Source organism: Pelophylax lessonae, assembly GCF_965119305.1.
Source record: "Pelophylax lessonae genome assembly, chromosome: 13".
NCBI classification, from domain to species: Eukaryota; Metazoa; Chordata; class Amphibia; order Anura; family Ranidae; genus Pelophylax; species Pelophylax lessonae.
The window spans coordinates 40,201,444-40,222,927 of NC_138780.1; the positions used below are offsets into that span (position 1 = coordinate 40,201,444).

Here is a 21,484-nt window from a genome sequence, read left to right on the forward strand (position 1 = left end):
TCAATCAGATCCTGCACCATCACCCCAATAGGGATATGTAAAGAGGTGTGAGAGAAAACGGGGCTATTCCGGTGCTAGACAGCCCCACTCAGTATGACACATCAACAAAAATGTAAAAAACATTAATTTTATTAATATCAAAAAGTAAAAATACAGTCCAACATATGATACGCTCATATGTCATACATAATTATACAATCGAACATACATGAGTAAAAATTATCTCTTCCTCAAACAACACAAGCCCGACCTTTCTCTGAGACACACGGCCACCGTGTGCCCGATGTGTGTATCAGAGGTCAAGGCAACCCAACGCGTTTCGCCTTAATGGCTTCCCCAGGGATATTGGGCGAAGAGGGCTCACAGTGTCAATTTACTACAAAGAAAAAAAAAATAATGTTAATGATAACACCAAATATATTCATAAAGTGTATTCATGTCATTAATAATTTGCATCCAAAATGTCATCATATTGGGTTCCTATCTATTATACATTTAAATATAATGAAATATTACTTACACAAGACTGTGATTTTGATGGGGAAAGGGAAAAAAGAAGGAATGGATTCCTAAATGCGGATTGCTGGTAGGTAAAATATGTGTTATGTCAAAGGGGATAGTAGGAGTGCATGACCTTTCTCGCACAGCTACAATTATTTCTGTGTATTTCCAGCCAGTGCTGGGACAAGGTCATTCAGTGCCCAGGGCGAAGATAGCAAACTGCCCCCCCCCCCCTTCCTGGGCGGAGGAGGGAATGGGGCTAATAGAGGTGCATGCAATTAAATTAATATAATGTAATTCATGTTTTTGGAATGTGTGAAATAGTACCAGTAGTTGTGGTACACTGCTATGATCTGAAAAGTTTAAAATCGGTGCGCAAATATAAAGCTAACAAAAGGAAAGGGAAAAATGCCCCTGTGTCAGTGCTGTCACTGGAAGGACAGTATCTCTGGAAGGAAAAAGGGTCTTAACAATGTTGGTGTCACGTGAAGGAAAAATGTCCCTGCAATGATGGTGTCACTGGAAGGAAAAAGGGTCTCAACGACCATGGTGCCAGTGAAAGGGAGAATGTCCCTACATCAGTGGTATCACTGGAAGGAAAAATGTCCCTGTGTCTGAGATGTCACTGAAAGAATAGGGTCTCAGCATCAGGGGTGTCACTTGAAGGAAAAATGTCCCTGCATCAGTGGTGTCACTGGAAGGATCACTGGCATTGCCAAGAGGAAAAATGGCACTGTAGTAGTGAAGAAAATGTCCCTGTGTCGCAGGTGTCAATCTGAGAAGGAATGATTGTCATCTATGTCAGTGGGATGAAAGAAGGACGAAAGAAGGGAGAAAGGGTAGGTGGGAGGTGTTCTCTGTGTGGTGCATGGAACTAAGGACTCTAGGGGGCTCTGAGATGGTATTTAAGGGATCATTCAGAAGTGCGGCTATCATTGGCAGGTGCCGGTGTAACGTTAGAAAACCATACCCCGTGAAAATTCCATACCCACGTCACTTCCTGTCAGAAACATAATGGAACAGCTGAGCAGCGTAGCAGTGCGCATGCTCACAGCTCCGGATACGTCATTGAACAGTGGAGGAGCTTAGCATTGCGCATGCTCAGAGGGTATGGAATTGTCACGGTAGTGTGTTGTAACGTTACACCGCATCAGCTGTTGCGGCGGTTACATTAAAACAGCTCGGCTGCAACATGAGTCATCTCCGCTCCTACCCCTGTCACTTCCCTGATCTCGGCGACTAAATGTAAAAGTGGAGGCGGGTGTATGAAATCTAAATCACTGAGATCTCGGCTCCGTGATTTAGATTTTCATAGAGCCGCCGCTGCTTTTACATTTAGTAGCCAAGATCAGGGAAGTGACAGGGGTAGGAGCGGAGATGACTCATGTTGCATCCGAGCTGTTTTAATGTAACCTTTAATGTAACCGCCACAACAGCTGATGTGGTGTAACGTTACAACACACTACCATGAAAATCCCATACCCTCCGAGCATGCGCAATGCTAAGCTCCTCAGCTGTTCAATGACGTAGGTGCACCGGAAGTGACGAGGGTAGGGAATTTTCACGGGTAGGGTTTTTTTCACGGAACACCGGCTGGCGAGCCTGAAACCAGAAGAGATGTCCGGGTCCGGAAAACAGATGATGGCGCCACGGGACCTAGTGTGTGGCACCCAAGTGGCAGGTCACAGCAGGGCAAGGCTGTATTAGCTAAGCTGGTGAGTATGAGAATTCAGGACACAGGATAAGAGGAAAGTTATTGTTACACGGGACGCGTGGTGGACACGGGGTGAGGTTCCTCTAATTTATAGTTGATGGAAGCTGAACTGACCCTTCCGCATTGCAATGCATTTTTACTTCTTCATAGCTCAGTATTTGTTTGAAGAAAAATAAACTTGCTATAAACCTAGTGTTCCAGGAATAATTAGGAATTATAGCCATAGCTGGAAATGAACGTTTTTATGTTGACATATCAATGAGTTGTATTGATGTTTTATATTGTTTTTACCATATTTTAGACACTGACTCTTTGCTATGTTTTGCTGTGTTGTAGTTTTGGAATCTTAGCGTGGACAGTTTTTTCAGGGGAAGAGCCTTATCCAGGTAAGTCCTTGTAGCCCCCGTTCTTTTGTTATGTTTCCCATAGCTAGTAGTATTTAGTCACATTGAACTGGACTTGTCCTGCAAAATAGAATATGTCTTGCTTTTCATCAGAGCTATGTTAAAAGTTCTAATGAGCTTTTAGGAAGGTACCCCAATATGAAATAAATCAAGGCAGATGTTGCCACACCCGCTTCAGTTATTTTGCTGACTATTATCACATTCTTAATTGTTAATTGGATTATTAGCTCCTATTCACACTTGAGTATGAGCGTATTTACTTTTTTTGCGTGTTTTTCCACATTTTTAAAGCGTATGGCATGTATTTTTTTAGGAGTTTTCAAGCTTCAGCAGATTTTGTTTGAGCCAATGGAAAGCCGTATCGTCTTTGATAACATGTTTTGTCATCTACCTTGTATTGTAAGTCATCAGAACACAGTGATTAGTGTTGGCGGATACAGCTGGCAGCACTGATCATTCAGGAAAAACCCAACAAGCTGATTGTACAGGAGTCTGTTAGATCATCTTCTGTACAACCAGGGTGCACATACATGAATCGAAATTTGGCCAGTTCAGCAGGGACCAGCTGAATTTTAATCCATGTATGGAATGTATGGCTGGTTTAAGGCAGAACTTCACCCTAAAGCGGAAGTTCCTGTTTATGTCCTCTTCTCTCTTTTTTTTTGGGGGGAGGGGGAGAGAGGGTACCTTGTTTTGACAGGTACCCACTTCCAGTCAAATCGCCACAGTTTCAAGTGGTTTTAGGCTGGAGCATTTTCTGTTTTAGCCAATGAAAATCTAGCTAGCAAAATAGAAAAAGAAGAGGCAAGAAATTGCAAGTAAAACATTTTGTGCGCATTTTCCGCCATTGTTCAGTTGCTCCCGTTGAAGTTTGTAGGGACCAAAGATACACATTTCTGCCTCGGAGGAGCTCAGGTACCTACCTTTTCGAGCTTCGAGTGAGACAATGCCCAAGTGTGAACAGGCACCAACGAATGCGATGGGAATGCTCATGTTGAGTGTTGAAGTGCTTCTAAAAAATCACTTAAAATTCATCAGGGGTGATGTTCTGCCAGAATTCCAGTAACCTTGTAACTTCCTGTGGGTTATGCAGCTTTATCTCAAGCAGTCTTATCGGTCATACACAAGTTATCTCTGTCTACTACAGAACACCTCCCAATATGTTATACAGGTGTGGAGGGGAATAGTGTTCTGCAGTCCTAAAACATTGCTGGTCCTAGGGTGACAAAACTCCTCTATAGGTACAGTACAGTTTGTGAATGTTGTTCTTGGGTTTAAATTAGGGATGCACCGAAATGAAAATTCTGGGCCAAAACCGAAAATTACTTTTTCCCCCCAAATAATTTTAAAATAGATAGAACAGGGGCATACACCAAAAACAGGCAGGCGTACACTTGTAGCTGCCACCCTGTCGCAGTATAGTGGTTAATTTAATTACCAATGGTATTTGTATTATGCAGCATGAGGGGGTTAATGCATTGTCACTGCTGGTCACTGATGAATTAGTGACTGACCAGTGGCAGTTAATTAACCCCACCTTTGCATTAGTGCAACCAGTATCAGTGTTAATTAACATTGGTTGCACTGCTACTGGTTGCACTAATGCAGCACAAAGGGGTTAATTAACTGCCACTGGTCGGTCACTAATTCATCAGTGACCAGCAGTGACAATATATTAACCCCCTCATGCTGCATAATACAAATATCATTGGTAAGCTTACCTCAGCGTTCCCCCCCCCCCGCCTCAGCATCCCTCTCCCCCTGCCTCAGCATCCCTCCCCCCCCTGCCTCAGCGTCCCTCACCATCCCAATGTAATCTCCTTACTTTCACTCGGCTCCTCCTGTGTCCTTCCTTTCAAAAAACCCACCTCTGGCCGGCGGCCCGCCTCCCGGTGATGTCACTACTACTGCGATTTGTGCATGAATGAATTAACACACCGGGCGGGCGGGCGAGCGGCCGCATATAGCTGTAACTATGTGAGCGATTCACTTCCCTGTCAGCGGGACGATGTGTATGAATGAACTGACACCGGGCAGGAGGACGGGCGAGCGGCCGCTAATAGCTATAACTATGTGAGTGCTTCACTTCCCTGTCAGCGGAGATACATGCCTGACAGGGAAGTGAAGCACTCACATAGTTATAGCTATTAGTGGCCGCTCGTCCGCCCGGGGGCAGTTCATTCATGCACATCGTCCCACTGACAGGGAAGTGAAGCGCTCACATAGTTACAGCTATTAGCGGTCGCTCGCCCGCCCGCCCGATCGCCCGCCCGCCGGTGTGTTAATTAATTCATGCACAGATCACAGTAGTAGCGACATCACCGGGAGGCGGGCCGCCGCCCAGAGGCGGTTTTTTTGAAACCTGCGCTGTGCCCGCGGCGGCCATCTTTAGTATTGGCATATTTAACCCATTTTCGGCCGAAATGGAATAAGCCCATTTTCGGCCGAAATTTCGGTGCATCACTAGTTTAAAATTATGTCTTTTATAACCTGGGTTTTAGATATAGAAATTTATCCAGCTCCAGTGTTATTTCTATTTGTGATCACAACACCTCCCTAGTGTGGATTCACTTGGAGAAGTAGTGGGGTTGATTTACTAAAACTGGGGAGTGCAAAATCTGGTGCAGCTCTGCAAAGAAACCAATCATCTTCCAGTAATTGAATAAGCTGAGGTTAGAAGCTGATTGGCTATCATGCACAGCTGCACCAGATTTTGCACTGTGCTCCTGTTTTAGTAAATCATCCCGAGTGTATTTACATGGCTAAGAAAGTCTCAGGGTTGCATGCAACATTTAAAGTGGTATTAAGGGGGGAGGCGCCTATGAATGGTGCGTGTAGGGAGCTCGTGCTAGGAGCTCCAAGCAGCCATTTACCTATGCTGCGGTATACCTGAGCCCCCCGTCCATCCCGTTCCTGTCCCCTACCTAGCCCGACACTGCTCTTACCCTCTCCCAGTCGGAGAGGGTTCAGTGACTCCTGGCACGAATGGTGGAGGCAGCAGGGGGTGAAGAGACGGTTTGTCGAAAGGCGGGCTGTCTGGCGTCTCTGGAGGACTCCGGGAGTTTGGGTGGGTCGGCGTCAGCCAGGTCGTGCAAGAGAACATAGGCTCTGGTATGGCTGACGATGTGGAGATGCCCGAGGATAGCTGAGGATGACTGGGACAAGCTGAACAGCAATCATTGGTGCTCAGGGGCACCCAGGGGAGCTCCGGAAAGAGCTGAGGTTCCGCAGGAGAGCGGTGAGACCGGCTAAAGAGTGGAGATCAAGGAAAAGCTCACCTGACTGGATACTCACAGGCATAATAATCCCAGCTGAGACAGGCAAGCAGAATCCCTCTGGGGCGCCCGACCCAAGCAGTCTCAATAGGAAAACCGATCCCCCCAACGTACGTCAACTATCTCTGTTGAAGACCCCCTCTAAAGAGTGGTGAGTTGTTTTCTCCTACATATTTCCTTTTTTCTATTGCTATTGATTTTGCTTAGCACTGATGTTTGTACTCAATCAGATGTTTGAACTCAATCAGTTACACGAGGGACATAAAAGCACCACAGGGGTCTGCGAATTAAGGGGTCGGACAACAAACTATATAATCATTAAAGGCAAAACAACAAGAGGAGGAGCGACTGCAAATACACCACAGATAAGCTCAAGCTCTGGAACAATTAAAAAGTACATGACACAAGAAGACGGCTTAGATAAGCAAGTACCAGAAAAATAACAGGGAACCCGTGCAAGACAGGCAGAAACAAAGGAAAAAAAATGGACAAAATAGATCACCAATGGGTATAAACACTCTTGGGCAACTAGGAATGGAACGAGATCTAGAGAGTGACCCAGAGAGCGGACCACACTGTAGAACAAAACACGAACACCCAATTGCCTACAAAAATGGAAATGGCGGCTAGGTTTGCGGCACTAGAAAAATCTCTAAAATAAGAAATGGCAACAATACATAATGATCTGGGCCATATATATTGTCACGTGTTGAAGATAGGGAAAAAGACAAGACAGCTACAAACAAATAATAAATGAGTTAAAAAGAGAAATTAAATCTCTAAAAAAGGAACAGAGGAACTTGGTAGATAAACTGGAAGACCAAGAAAACCGGAACAGAAGGAAGAACCTGAGAATACGAGGCCTACCAGAACCAACACATGGGGAAGATCTAACAGATAAAATTAGGAAAATCTTTAACCCGTTATTAGACAGAGCTCTAATAACAGACACAAATAGAAAGCAGAACACACACAAATAGAAAGAGTACACTGGATTAGAAGATCAAAAGGTACACCAGTGGAAGCTCCAAAAGATGAAATTATAGGATTTCAGAATTATGAAGAAAAAGCCCAAATTTGGGAGTGCTTGAAAAGAAGGACACCAGTAAAATACGAAAGCAACGAGCTCCAGATCTTCACAGACCTGGCACAGGAAACATTGAGAAGAAGGAGATTAATGAAACCACTCTTGGAGTTGATATAAAACCATTGAATACAGTACAACTGGCCCTGTAGGGAAGGATGCATGGCAAAATTGAGATTCCCAGAAGAACTGCAGGGCTTCTGTAAAAATCTGGAAATTCACATACCAAACATCCGGTTGGTGCGAAGATAAGATAGAAGAAATAAATCAAGAAGAAGAACAGTGGCTATCGGCCTCCAAGAAAAGAAACTGAACTGTGAACTTAAACAGAAGCGAGGGCAAAGAGCTGCCGGGAGGGGACTGTGCGGGGGGGGGAGGGGGGTTGTTTGGGAGGGGAGGAGGAGATGGAAGGAGTCAGGAAACTTAGGATGGTGAACCTAACTCACTAGTGGGCCCCAAAACTCATTCCCCTAAGTAAGGGAGAATGAGTCTAACGAGTGCACTGGATAGTGCACCACCCACTAGTAAAAAGATTTGACGGGCAAGGAATTGCCCAAAAGGAACAACACAAAACTACTCTAGGACCATGAGATCGTCAAAATTACATCTTGCCAAGATCAGTAGAGGGAGGAAGGGGGAAGGAGGGAGGGAATGGAGATGGTTAAAGGGGGAGAAGGGCATGTGAAGGGGGGAGGAGAGAGAAGGGGGGTAGGGGGATGTAGGGATAAAGGTGGGAAAGTAAAGAAGAAACTATGTGCAAAAGTTCAAAAGTTGTAAAATCATTTGATGATGTTGTCTCCTCTTCTAATCTCTGGGTTGAGTCTTTCTGTATGATCCTTAGGAAATGCCCCAACACCCGCATTCTACCTAGATCGAAGGCAGTTGGGGCAGGAGGTAAAGCACAGGAGGAGAGAGGAGAAGGAGAGACAACACGAATACCTTGAATTTCTTGACATACAATGTAAGAGGACTAAATACGCCAATCAAAAGACATAAGGGTCTAGAAGAACTCAAAACGTTACACTGCTAGTATAATTTTCCTGCAGGAAAAACACAGAGCACAAGACACAAATGTGAAATTATATTTAAATAATTACCCGGTCTGGTACTATGGAGATTCACCAACGAAGAGAGCAAAAGGGGTAGCAATTGGCATGGCAAAGGACATAAGATTCTTCTTGGAAGATAGACTGGTTGACCCAGAAGGATGGTACATATTTCTGAAGGGACAACTGCAGGGAATGGAATGTACAGTGGCAAATGTATAAAAGGAATAAAAGAATCAGCGAAAATATTCTAAAATCGGTGAATCATAAATAAAGTGTATGTAAAACTAATGATATTATAAATACTATAAAATCTTCATCAATCCTCTAAAATACGATAAAAAAATGTTCACAAAGTGCTCATGTGCCAAATTAATAAAGATGGTAGATAATGGTGTAATTACGTAGTTATACAAAGGTGATCAATAAGAAAGAAAGAAAAAATAAATTAATTGCAACTGAGTGAATATCCTGTGAAAGGTGAACCACTGTGACTTTACAGTTGCAAGAGTGAATAAATACAATATTTCTGATCAAGTGTTGATAAAAATAAATAGAAAAAAAAAGGAAAATTCAATAACTGCCCTATGAAGAGTAAACCACTGCGACTCTTCAATTGCACAACGAAAAATATAAATCAAGTAGTAGTGAAAAAAAGAGTGATGATAATAAATGTAGCTCCAAGTGCTAAATATATACACTGTGATAAGTGTAATAAAAATAATAAATATCAGCCCCAGAAATAAAGTGCAAAAAGTGCACAAAATGCTGAAAAGTGAAGAAACAAAGTTCATATGCGGTGCAGTGACCAGGATACTTCCGGTGACCCCAGTGCGGACTTTGGTGAGCTACGAATCCACATTTAAGTGCAACGGCCGCTCACCTCCATTAACACTCAGAAGAGCGTTTCAGGTATCAATAGTCAACCTGTAGACTTTCGGAGGTCTCTCTTCTGTTGTATTCATCAAGTAAGTGGGTACACCGAATGCATCAAATAATGGTCTTCTATAATGGTCTCCAGTATGTAATATCCGCTGTAAGACTCTTAGGTACTCGTTTACCAGGAAGAAATATGGAGGACTCTCATAGTGTAGTAGGTTAATAAAGTATTTAATAAGTCAAAAATAAAGTTGGACTTACAACTAGGCAGATTAAAATTTGCTTTCAAAGGAGAAGAATGCCACCAATGCGGTCAGTTCCAGTACTTCCGGTCTCGGCCATAGACCGGAAGTGACGTCACCACCCTTGATAAAGTCTTGTGTGATTGTGACGCAACGCGTCGGGAAAGCCGTGGTGACGTCACTTCCAGTCTACGGCCGGAGCACATGCTGACGACATTCTATTTTACATTAACCAACCCTAGAATAACACTTTCAAATATAATAAAAAAAAAAACAAAAAAATTATGGGGAAATCTCAAATTTCAAGATTAATCCAATAAAGTCAGACATTTTGAACATCAGGCTAAGTAAGAGAGAAGAACTTGCTCTGCAAAAGGAATTTCCATTCACATGGGCAAAATCAGAATTAAAATACCTAGGAATAAACCTAGCCTCTTCTCTAAAGAGCCTATACCATGTAAACTATACCCCTATGCTAAATGAGATAAAAGCAGATATAAAAAAATATTACTACGGCCACTTTCATTAGCTGGGCCGAATAAACATGGTCAAGATGGTAATACTTTCCAAAATCTTATATAAATTTTAAATGTTACCAATAGCTATCCCACAGAACTATTTCAAACAGTAAAAACAATGATATTAAAGTTCATTTGGAAGGGAAAGGAGCCAAGGTCACCGTACACAGTACTCAAGGACACTGTTTTTCCCAGGTGACTCTGCCAGTAGCTCCACCGTCAGCGTTCCAGGATCCTTCAGGTTCAGCTTCACACCTGGCTCACTAGGCCGACTGCCTGTGACCACCTTCCTCAGACAGCAGGAGGAGAGACAGCCGTCACCCTCCTCCTGGGACTCTGATTCCTGCCAAAGACGCCCTGTCACATGTGCCCTTGGCTTTTATGGTCAATTGCAGGATGCACTGCGGTAGTGCCCTCCCACTGGGACTGCCACAAAAGTCCATTTGCCACTGGCCAGGTTTCCTCCACTTTCCAACAGGTTCCCCTATTGGATACAGTGGGGACACTCCCCCAGACCAAGTTACTCACACCTGGACACATGCAACAGGCAATCTTTAGAAAGGCAGTGGTCATCTTGGAGGTGTGTTTTGGATCATTATCATGTTGGAATACTGCCCTGCGGCCCAGTCTCATAAGGGAGGGGATCATGCTCTGCTTCAGTATGTCACAAGACATGTTGGCATTCATAGTTCCCTCAATGAACTGTAGCTCCCCAGTTCCGGAACTCCCACCACCATGCTTGACTGTAGTTAAGACACACTTGTCTTTGTACTCCTCAACTGGTTGCCGCCGCACATGCTTGACACCATCTGAACCAAATACGTTTATCTTGGTCTCATCAGACCACAGGACATGGTTCCAGTAATCCATGTCCTTAGTCCGCTTGTCTTCAGAAAACTGTTTATAGGCTTTCTTGTGCATCATCTTTAGGAAAGGCTTCCTTCTGGGATGACAGCCATGCAGACCAATTTGATGCAGTGTGCGGCGTATGGTCTGAGCACTGAAAGGGTGACCCCCCCCCCCCCCCCACTCCTTCAACCTCAGCAGCAATGCTGGGAGCACTCATACGTCTATTTCCCAAAGACAACCTCTGGATATGACGCTGAGCAGGTGTACTGAACTTCTTTGGTCGACCATGGGGAAGCCCGTTTCAGAGTGGAACCGGTACTGTTAAACCGCTGTATGGTCTTGGCCACCGTGCTGCAGCTTAGTTTCAGTGTCTTGGCAATCTTCTTCTAGCCCAGGCCATCTTTATGTAGAGCAACAATTCTTTTTTTCAGATCAGTTCTTTGCCATGGGGTGCCATGTTGAACTTCCAGTGACCAGTATGAGAGAGTGAGAGCGATAACACCAAATTTAACACACCTGCTCCCCATTCACACCTGAGACCTTGTAACACTAACCAGTCACATGACACCAGGAAAGAAAACTGGCTAATTTGTCCCAATTTGGACATTTTCACTTAGGGGGTTTACTCAATTTTGTTGCCAGCAGTTTAGACCTGAATGGCTGTGTGTTGAGTTATTTTGAGGGGATAGCAAATATACACTGTCATACAAGCTGTACACTCACTACTTTATATTGTAGCAAAGTGTCATGTCAGTGTTATCACATGAAAAGATATAATAATATATTTACAAAAATGTGAGGGGTGTACTCACTTTTGTGAGATACTGTATATATATATATATATATATATATATATATATATATTGGAATGTCGGATTTGTAAGGCTGTACTGAAGAGAATGGCTCAGTACAACCTAGCAGACCTGGCATACAATCGCATACATGTTACATATGTTGCATTTATATGGGAGAGCTACATCCTCTATTATGAATTTTATTATTTAGAGAAGTTTGGTATCCACATACAAACACCAGGGTGTTATTAATATCAGAAATCTCTTCTGTTTCTTAGGGGTTCCTTCAGCAATAATCATGCGCTGTGTAACTGATGGTCAGAGGCCCGCAGTGAGTGTCCTAGACCGGTACCGTGATGTTAGAATGGTGCCCGAAGCCAAAGAGTTAATGATGAGATGCTGGGATCACAATGCAGATAACAGACCCAGCTTCCATGGTAAGTGTAATGACATCATAATGTCTAGAAGTGCATGCAGTAAGGTCAGCTATAAGAGGCTTATCATGCAATTTTATTGTATCTTGTGATTTTATCTGACAATGAGTCTAATGCTAGGAGTAAATAGAGAGTACACAGTAGTTCTGACAGAGGCAGAAAATCCCACCAACAGAAGAGTAATGACATTGGAAGGTGGCTGGAAATGTGGACAAACTTTGACCCCCCTCAGTTGTCTGTGCTGGTGAGCACACCTCTACGGAAGAAAACCGCTCAATTTGCCCAAGAACACAGTATTGATGGGGGGATTCCTCCCACGGAGCTATTATTGTGTTCGGCTGGTGGGGTATAGGGAGCCTTCCCTGCCAAAATTCCAACATGCTGGTTGTACCAAAGTTGAATGATGGATCAACTTGGGTAAATTCAGCCTGCCTATAGATGTTTTGAATCTCGGCCGGCCCCTGCTGTACCAGCCAAGATTCGAACCATCTATGGTCAGATTTATGTCAGCTGTTAGATGGTCTGTTATAAACGACCAAATGTCAGATTTACCTAAAACATTTTCTGAGGAATCATTAACCTAATTTAAAAAGCAGATCTACAATATTTGAAGACCCATTTACCTTTTTTTTTTTTTCCAATAAAAAGCTTTATTGCAAGAAATACAAATATAAACAAAAGCTTCATAAACAATAATACAAATTGAAGCGCAATGAAACATGTGAGTATCATATACATAAACAACAAAGGAATCAGGGTCACGAAAGTGCGGCATAAGATAGTAAAGTATAAAATATAGTCAAATGCTGTGACCTATTCCCTGGAAACAATAATACATAAAGCATTCAAATGCTGAGGGCAAAGCCCGCAGCAACGGCTAGTATTGCTACTAGGTGGTGCCGTAATAAAGAAAGGGGGTGAAAGAAAGAAAAGAAAAAGAAACAGGAACAAGTGGGGTGGGAGGAGGGTCAGGGTAATGTATGGGAGAGGTATATGAGATCATGGTGAGTATAAACGGGCTCATTACCTTTTTTTTTTTTAAAAGGTTTGCTAAATTTGAATTTGCTTCTGTTTATGTGGTAAATATTGGTTTCTGAAGCTACACTGAACGAAGGGTGTGTTCTCTTACTCACCATAAACCCAGTGGTGGGATTCAGCCGTTCGCACCGGTTCCATAGAACCGGTTACTATATTTCTGCAAGTTCGCAAAACTGGCTGTTCCCTCTAAGCTGCGCGCCTGACCGCGCAGCTGCAGACGTGGCAGCCAGGGAGCAGAGCAGTGCGCCCCGAGCTCGCCCATTCTGTGACAATAGCGAATGAAAATGCAATGATGGGGCAATGCTGGGGCACTCTGCAATGATTGGGGAAATGCTGGGGAACTCTGCAATGATAGGGGGCAATGCTGTGGTCACTGTGCATTGAAAGGGGGCATGCTGGTCTCTCTGCATTGAAAGGGGGGCACGCGGCGCTGGTCACTGTGCATTGAAAGGGGGGCATGCTGGTCACTGTGCATTGAAAGGGGGGCACGGTGGTCACTGTGCATTGAAAGGGGGGCACGGTGGTCACTGTGCATTGAAAGGGGGGCACGGTGGTCACTGTGCATTGAAAGGGGGGCACGCTGGTCACTGTGCATTGAAAGGAGGGCACGGTGGTCACTGTGCATTGAAAGGGGGGCACGGTGGTCACTGTGCATTGAAAGGGGGGCACGGTGGTCACTGTGCATTGAAAGGGAGCATGCTGGTCACTGTGCTTTGAAAGTGGGGAACGCTGGTCACTGTGCATTGAAAGGGGGCACGGTGGTCACTGTGCATTGAAAGGGGGGCACGCTGGTCACTGTGCATTGAAAGGGGGGTACGCTGGTCACTGTGCATTGAAAGGGGGCACGCTGGTCACTGTGCATTGAAAGGGGGGCACGCTGGTCACTGTGCATTGAAAGGGGGGCAGGGGGGGCACTGTGCATTGAAAGGGGGGTACGGTGGTCACTGTGCATTGAAAGGGGGGCACGGTGGTCACTGTGCATTGAAAGGGGGCACGCTGGTCACTGTGCATTGAAAGGGGGGCACGCTGGTCACTGTGCATTGAAAGGGGGGCACGCTGGTCACTGTGCATTGAAAGGGGGGCACGCTGGTCACTGTGCATTGAAAGGGGGGTACGGTGGTCACTGTGCATTGAAAGGGGGGCACGGTGGTCACTCTGCATTAAAAGGGGGCACGCTGGTCATTCTGCATTAAAAGGGGGCACGCTGGTCATTCTGCTGGGAAAGTCGGAACTGGTTACTACAATATTTGAATCCCACCACTGCATAAACCATATGTATTTATAATATAACTTTTATTCATTCCTATAAAAATATTGCCTGGACTGAAATGTTAACAAAAAGGGAAGGTGTATGAATTTTGGTTGGCCAATGGCTTTGAGTATATACACATAATATTGAAAAGAAAAGAAAAAGACAGATCATGAGAGAAGAGTAAGAGGGTACGAATTGCTATCTCCTATATATAATGCCAAATTGTGTCTATCTAGACTGAATAGTCTATGAGAATCTGGGTAGCCGCATAATCCAGCTCCTCTTTTTCATCCAGTCTGTCTAAAACAAGGACCCTCAAACTACGGCCCTCCAGCTGTTACCGAACTACACATCCCATGAGGCATTATAAAACTCACAGACATGAGTAGGCATGATGGGAATTGTAGCTGCTGAACAACTGGAGGGCCATAGTTTGAAGACCCCTGGTCTAAAAGCTGGAAGGCCCTGTCTCTCCAGCTGAACAGAATACCTTAACTGGTATCAAAACTAGCAACTAAAGTGGGGTACACACTAGTAGAAAATCTGCCGAAAATTCCCGTCCGAGGTAAAATCGTACAATTCGGCTAGTGTGTACACAACTTTCAGCAGCCGATGCCGACATTTTCAACGAAAAAAAACGGAGGGACAAACACCAAAATTTTTATCGTCCGTCCCCAGACGACCAATTTTTGTTTAATGTGTATGCAGTACGTCCGTGAAAAATCGGATACGAAAGACCGTACATGATCTGAAGTTGCTGACAACCCGGAAGTCTAGGAACAAATGTCCCAAAAAATTGGAGGAGAAATTTTGAGAACATTAATGCACTGTCAACTAAAAACAGTTATGAACGCTGAGCAAGAAAGAGAGAGAAAACGGAGGATATTTCGTCCGATTTCCGTCAAGTGTGTACGGGCCTTAAGGGTAATATCTGTTCCCTGCTCACAAAGCTCAATGGCTACCTGACATTTCAAGTCGCAAGCATAGCCTGCCTGATCTATATCTAGGGTTTAGAAAGGTTGTTCAACCCTGCCTCATAGAAAATCTCTCTCTCATGAGCTCTCTTATCCAAATCGGTCTCAAAGAATATAGTCCGTCAAAAACTAGCTGACATTCAGAGCAGCAAACGTAGCCTGCCTGATCTCTATCTACGGGCTAGAAAGACTGTTTTATCCTGCCTCATAAAAGATCTCTCTCTCATGAGCTCTCTTATAAGATCTATCTCAGAAAATATAGTCTATCTAAAATAGGCTACCTAACACTTAAGGGTCCATGTACACGGGACGTTGTTAAAAGTCCCTTTGAATGCTGGAATTTTTAGGACTTTGAAACGTCCGTTCGGTTGCGCTTGTACCCGCGTTTAGCGGGCGTTTGCGGGCGTTTGCGTTTAGAACCATTCCTAGAGGTCAAAAGCAAGGAGTTGCGGATTATCTCACTTCATGATTGTAACTGCAGCTGTGCTACTGCCTTTCCACACCCGGCAGCTATGGAAGATCTCTTTATCCCATTGGGCTGTTGCACCTTATCTTTACATTATTTTATGGACCCATGTTACCCATGCCTGGCCAGTGGTAGAAGAAAATGCTGCATCCTTGGTAGTCAGTGGAAAGAAGAATGCTCATATGTTGGTGTCAGTGTGTGGAAGAATGCTCCATCATTGACGTCAGTGGGAGAAAGCATGCCCAGGTTTGTTGTCAGTAAAAGTAAAAGGAAGAAAGCCACAGCATTGGTGGCCAGTGGGAGGAAGAATGCCCTAGGCGTCAGAGGGAGGAAAAATGCTCCATCATTGGTGTCAGTGGGAGAAACAAAGCCCCATCCTTGGTGGTCAGTGGGAGAAAGAATGCTCCAGCACTGGTTGTCAGTTGGAGGTAGAATACCCGATCCTTGGTTGGTCAATTGGAGGTAGAATACCCAAGTATTAGTGGTCAGAAGGAGGTAGAATGCCTCAGCGGTGGTGTCAGTGGGAGAAACAAAGCCCCATCCTTGGTGGTCAGTGGGAGAAAGAATGCTCCAGCACTGGTTGTCAGTTGGAGGTAGAATACCCGATCCTTGGTTGGTCAATTGGAGGTAGAATACCCAAGTATTAGTGGTCAGAAGGAGGAAGAATGCCTCAGCGGTGGTGTCAGTGGGAGAAACAAAGCCCCATCCTTGGTGGTCAGTGGGACGAAGAATGCTCCAGCACTGGTTGTCAGTTGGAGGTAGAATACCCGATCCTTGGTTGGTCAATTGGAGGTTGAATACCCACGTATTAGTGGTCAGTAGGAGGAAGAATGCCCCAGCGTTGGTGTCAGTGAGAGGAACAAAGCCCCATCCTTGGTGGCAAATGGTAAGAAGAATGCCCCAGCATTGGTGTCAGTGGGAAGCAAGCCTCAGTGTTAATGTCAGTGCAACAATCCCGAGACATGGCTTGGGTCCGTGGGATCCTGGGAGTTTTGTTATTGTTTGGCCTTTAATGGATACAATAATTTATTTTTATAAACCTTCTAGCATATTCTTTGCAGTGCCATGGAAACTGATTTACAATGGTTCCTTTTTTTAAGACTGCAGTGAATATACATCAATGATGTATGAAGCTCATCAGAAAAAGGTGAAAAGTGCTGTTCGAAGTGTTGAAGATCGTGTCATAAACATGGATCTCCTAAATCAGGTACTCCATATTGTCACAATGGCTGCATGTCATGTGTATTTACATGTTAATCTTCCAGAAATACAGTGTAGTTTAATGGTGTTAACTTACAAAAGGAGTAAAGGCATGTGCAAATTATGTGCAAGAGAAATTAAAGCCCAAATGAACTTTCATTTTAAATCCGCTAAATACAATTTAGGAACATCAAAACAAAAGTTGTGCAAATTCTTACAGTACATTTTTCTAGAAAACAGCCACAGCCCGAGTAAAAAAAAAGCCTGTGCCCTGCCACTATGCTTTAAAGCATGGGTGTCCAACCTTTTGGCTTCTCTGGGCCACATTGAGCGTAGAGAAATTTTCTCGGGCCGCATAAAAAATATATACTATAGTTAAGGTATATAAGTAATAAAACGCTGCCGCGCCCTTCCTGCGCCGCCGCACCCCCCACACTAATTTAACACCACTAGAGCATGATCAAATAAAATGGAATCAAATGGACTAAAGATATTAAAGGAACACTCTAACCACCATGACCACTTCAGTGATTTGAAGTGGTCATGGTGGTAGGAGTCAGAAACACTGCACATGCTGGGATATTTACAATTATGTGCTGGGGGCTAGTTGCACCCCTAGCACATGTGACTTAGGCAGCCAGAAAATCTAATGTCCTTATTCATACATGTATGAACAAGGACATGACATATTATGAAAAAACACAACTAGTTTTTTTAAAAGCATATTGCAACAATTTACACACGCTAATGCGCATACCTTTTCTACTTATTTTGCAGACTGCTGGCGGGTACTGCTGGCGGGTACTGCTGGTGTGTAATGCTGGAGGTTACTGCTAGAGGTTACTGCTGGCGGGTAATGCTGGTGGTTACAGCTGGTGGCTACAGCTGGTGGCTACAGCTGGTGGGTAGTGCTAGCGGTTACTGCTGGCAGGTAGTGCTGGCGGTTACTGCTGGTGGGTACTGCTGGCGGTTACGTAGTGCTGGCGGGTAATGCTGGCGGTTACTGCTGGTGGGTACCGCTGGTGGTTACTGCTGGCAGGTAGTCCTGGCGGGTACTGCTGGCGGTTACTGCTGGTGGGTAATGCTGACGGTTACTGATGTCGATTACTGCTGGCGGTTTCTGCTGGCGGGTAATGTTGGTGGGTACTGCTTAGAGAGAGAGAGAGGGTTGAGAGAGAGAAAGAAGGCTGGGAGAGAGAGGGAGGGCTGAGAGAGGGGGGAGTGAGGGTTGATAGAGAGGGCTGAAAGAGAAGGGGGGAAGTGGGGGGTTTAGAAGTTCAACATGGCACCTCATGGCAAAGAACTCTCTGAGGATCTGAAAAAAAGAATTGCTGCTCTAAATAAAGATGGCCTAGACTATAAGAAGATTGCCTAGACCCTGAAACTTAGCTGCAGCATGGTGGCCAACACCATACAACGGTTTAACAGGACAGGTTCCACTCAGAACAGGCCTCGCCATGGTCGACCAAAGAAATGCTCAGCGTCATATCCAGAGGTTGTCTTTGGGAAATAGATGTATGAATGCTGCCAGCTTTGCTGCAGAGGTTGAAGGGGTGGGGGGTCAGCCTGTCAGTGCTCAGACCATACGCCGCACACTGCATGGTTGTCATCCCAGAAGGAAGCCTCTCTCTAGGGTCTCTGCTAAATATATATATATATATATATATATATATATATATATATATATATATATATATATATATAATATTTGGGGGTACTTTTTTTTAAACATACTCTTTTTTTTCTACAGCAAGCTGAATCATCTGGTTATATTAGTGGAGATACAAAGGAATTTCTAAAAGGTAAGTAAATTGATTAACACATACTGTATATAATACAGTAAATTTTCAATTTTTTTACTTAAAAAAACTAAAACTATTTGAATTACTTAGGATGAGCCTTTCTTTGCCCATGGGGTATAAACTAAAAGGATTACTTAAAAGGTTGAACTTTATGTAAACACTAAAAAAAAAGGTGAACAGGCAGGATTTTTAATGCAGAGAGACATGCTTTGTCTCTTCTGCACTTGTCTTCCCCTGTACAGAGAGCTTCGCATACATGCCTCACTTTAGAAATTCAGCAATGCCGAAGCCTACTGAATTCCCGTTCATGTGCGGGAGTGACGTCCTACAGGCCCAGCCAACTAAAGTGGCCAGCAACCAATACCTGGAAGCCAGTCACTGATATCTTCGAGCTACAAGACACCTCCCCCTTAACTCACCCCCTCCTTATTAGCATATACTTACTGCTCCAACATTCCCATTCAAGAGGAGAGAAATACCTGACCCTTGCCCCTTCTCACATCTGACAGCACTGGTCCCTAAAGATTGGTCCAGTGCTGTCACATGAAACTGGGAAGAGTCCCTAGCCTTGTGTAAGCTCGGATGAGTTTGTAGGAAATAAGAGTTCATGCTCCTGCCGGTTTAGGGAAAGAGTCACTTTAAGAACAAATCTTTGACAGCACTGTTGGAGCCCTCCAAAATACTGCTACTTCCTCTTTTGCTCACTTACAGCACACAGGGCCTGAGCAGCCATGACATGTGTCCCTGTACGGAGAGTTGGGGTGTACGGTATACCCAAACCAATGCAAATTCCAACAATTACAAAGCCAGTATTTGCATGAAAACCTCTGCAAGCTCTAACAGCTTTGTATGAGGGATTATTCTGACACAACTAATAATATATGGCCTTTTAGGTATGTTTAACCAAAACTTTCTTTTTAATTTAGCTTGGAGTACGGAAGGGTTAAATACCCGATGGACTTGTGTCTTTTTTCAACCTCACTAACTATGTAACCCATATCTAGTTGTTTCTGCTGCCTGTGCCCCATTGGGGAGATTTCCCTTAAATGATTGCATTGTAGGTGAAACAGGAAGTGAAGATACAGGAAATCACTTCAACTAGATATTGGTCACCAGAACCGGTGTCCCTGTTGGAAGATTTATCCTCACCTCTTTCTGTAGTGACAACTCTACAATTTTGGATTCCCCCTTAATTTCTGTCTCAGGGACATTGGTCACCAGGACAAATGGAAGGGTACATGTCTCCAGCTGGGATACAGCAAAGATACATAGAAATAAAAACTTAGTAGAGGGTCTAAAACCTATCCAAAATAAAAAAAAATGCCTTTACAGTTATAAAAGTGAATTATTTGGGAGCTATGTTTACTTACCTTTCTGGCAACAGATTGCACAGTTCAGTACATCATGTATGTTCATTCTTATTTTAACCCTAGAAAATGGAGGAATTAGTCAAGATTCTAAACAGTTATACCAAAAAGCAGCTGGAAAAAATCCAAAGCCTCCTAAGGTAAGATGAAAACACATTGAACATTTACAGTACTTCGTTTTTTTTGGTGGCTATAGTAAGTCAAAGCAGGGCCGGCCCTACCTGTAAGGCGACCTAGGCAGCCGCCTAGGGCTTAGCAGATTGCGCCGGCGGAGCCTGACCCAGTGCCGAGGTAAGTCCAGTGGCGGCCCATCAATTAGGGGCGCAGGGGCCCTGCCTCCCCCCTATCCTTGCATCCGGCCCCCTAATCTACATGCAGGGCGCCGGATGCATGGATTCCAATGAGGGTTTTTTTTTTTTAAGCACGTGATTAGAGCCAGAGGCTGTAATAGGCTTCAAGAAAGGGTGGGCTCAGGGGGCATAACACTGCACCTTGAGCCCACCCAGTTGTGTGGCAATAGCAAATTAATATTTGCTATTGACACCCTGATTCTCCTCCCGGCCAATCAGGAAGAGGGTCTTGAAACCTGTTTCCCAATTGGCCAAAGGAGAAGGCATGAGAAGAGAAGGAGGGGACATGAAGGAGACTGAGGGGGAAGCCCTTGCCGCCTGTCAGTCCGGAGGAACAAGGTAAGTGAACTGGCACCAGGGGGGATATGGTGTGGACTGGACTCTGGAGTGGTGTGGGGGGTGTGGCCAGGTCTCTCTGACGCCCCCCCCCCGACCAATGGAGACCAAGCCGCCACTGGTTTTAACCCCTTCAGCAACTTGGGATGGGGGGGGAGAGCATATGGGGGGGGGGGGCAGCAATTTTTATTTTGCCTAGGGCCGCAAAAATGCTTGCACTGGCCCGGGGTCAAAGGAAGGTTGTTATGGCTGGGTTTACACCTCTGGAGTTAGCCATCTGGAGGTAAAGTGGATTTTTACAGTTACACAGCTTCTATCTCAGGATTGCTAGAGAGGTTTGGCAGGAGAAGGTGCAATAATGAACTTACAATGTTCAGGTACTGTTAGATAGGATAACAAAAAATATATCAATAGTCATTTTAAGCCAGAAGCAACTGGGTTCCTTTTCTGTAGTGGTAACATGACCACATAGGACATACAGTAATGTAATATGTTGGCCAAATTGAAGGGTTGCTGCTAGGCTCTCATGCCCAGAGCACATACCCCGGGTCTTCTACTGAGTGTCCTGGGTCTCTTTTGCACTAGAGATGCCATCATGCCAGGTATTATTCTGTTGGCAACCAAACTTTAATCTCTGAACTTAGGTTCTAAGTTTGTTTGTATCTTGTATGTTCCTTCAATACACTTCTTGAAAATTGTATATAGTTAAAAAAATATATTTTAAGGAATGATAATACATTTGGTTTTTATTCTCAGCCACATCATCATATGTAATAAATGACAGTTATGTCCGTTTAAGGTCAAAGCATTTTTTCAGAAAAAAAGAACCAGATCTAACTAAACCTTGTTCAATTTATTCATAAACAGCATTGAGGTCGGGATCAGGAGTTCGTTATCAGTTTTTGCAGATGACACAAAATTGGCCAGAGCAATAACTGCACAGCATGAAGCAGATATCC

The 21,484-nt window shown here is 44.3% G+C and overlaps 1 protein-coding gene across 1 annotated transcript in view; it reads left to right on the forward strand.

Annotated features, from left to right (window-relative positions):
- LOC309543320 (receptor-interacting serine/threonine-protein kinase 2-like) overlaps nucleotides 1–18,472 on the forward strand; it is a 41,821-nt gene extending 23,349 nt beyond the window's left edge. Inside the window, exons 4-6 of the mRNA XM_082242778.1 lie at nucleotides 2,552–2,601; nucleotides 11,585–11,743; nucleotides 18,421–18,472. Of these exons, the coding sequence (XP_082098904.1) occupies nucleotides 2,552–2,601; nucleotides 11,585–11,743; nucleotides 18,421–18,428 (217 nt within the window). The 3' untranslated portion in view covers nucleotides 18,429–18,472. The remainder of the gene's footprint in view (nucleotides 1–2,551; nucleotides 2,602–11,584; nucleotides 11,744–18,420) is intronic.
- The last annotated feature ends 3,012 nt before the right edge of the window (nucleotides 18,473–21,484 follow it).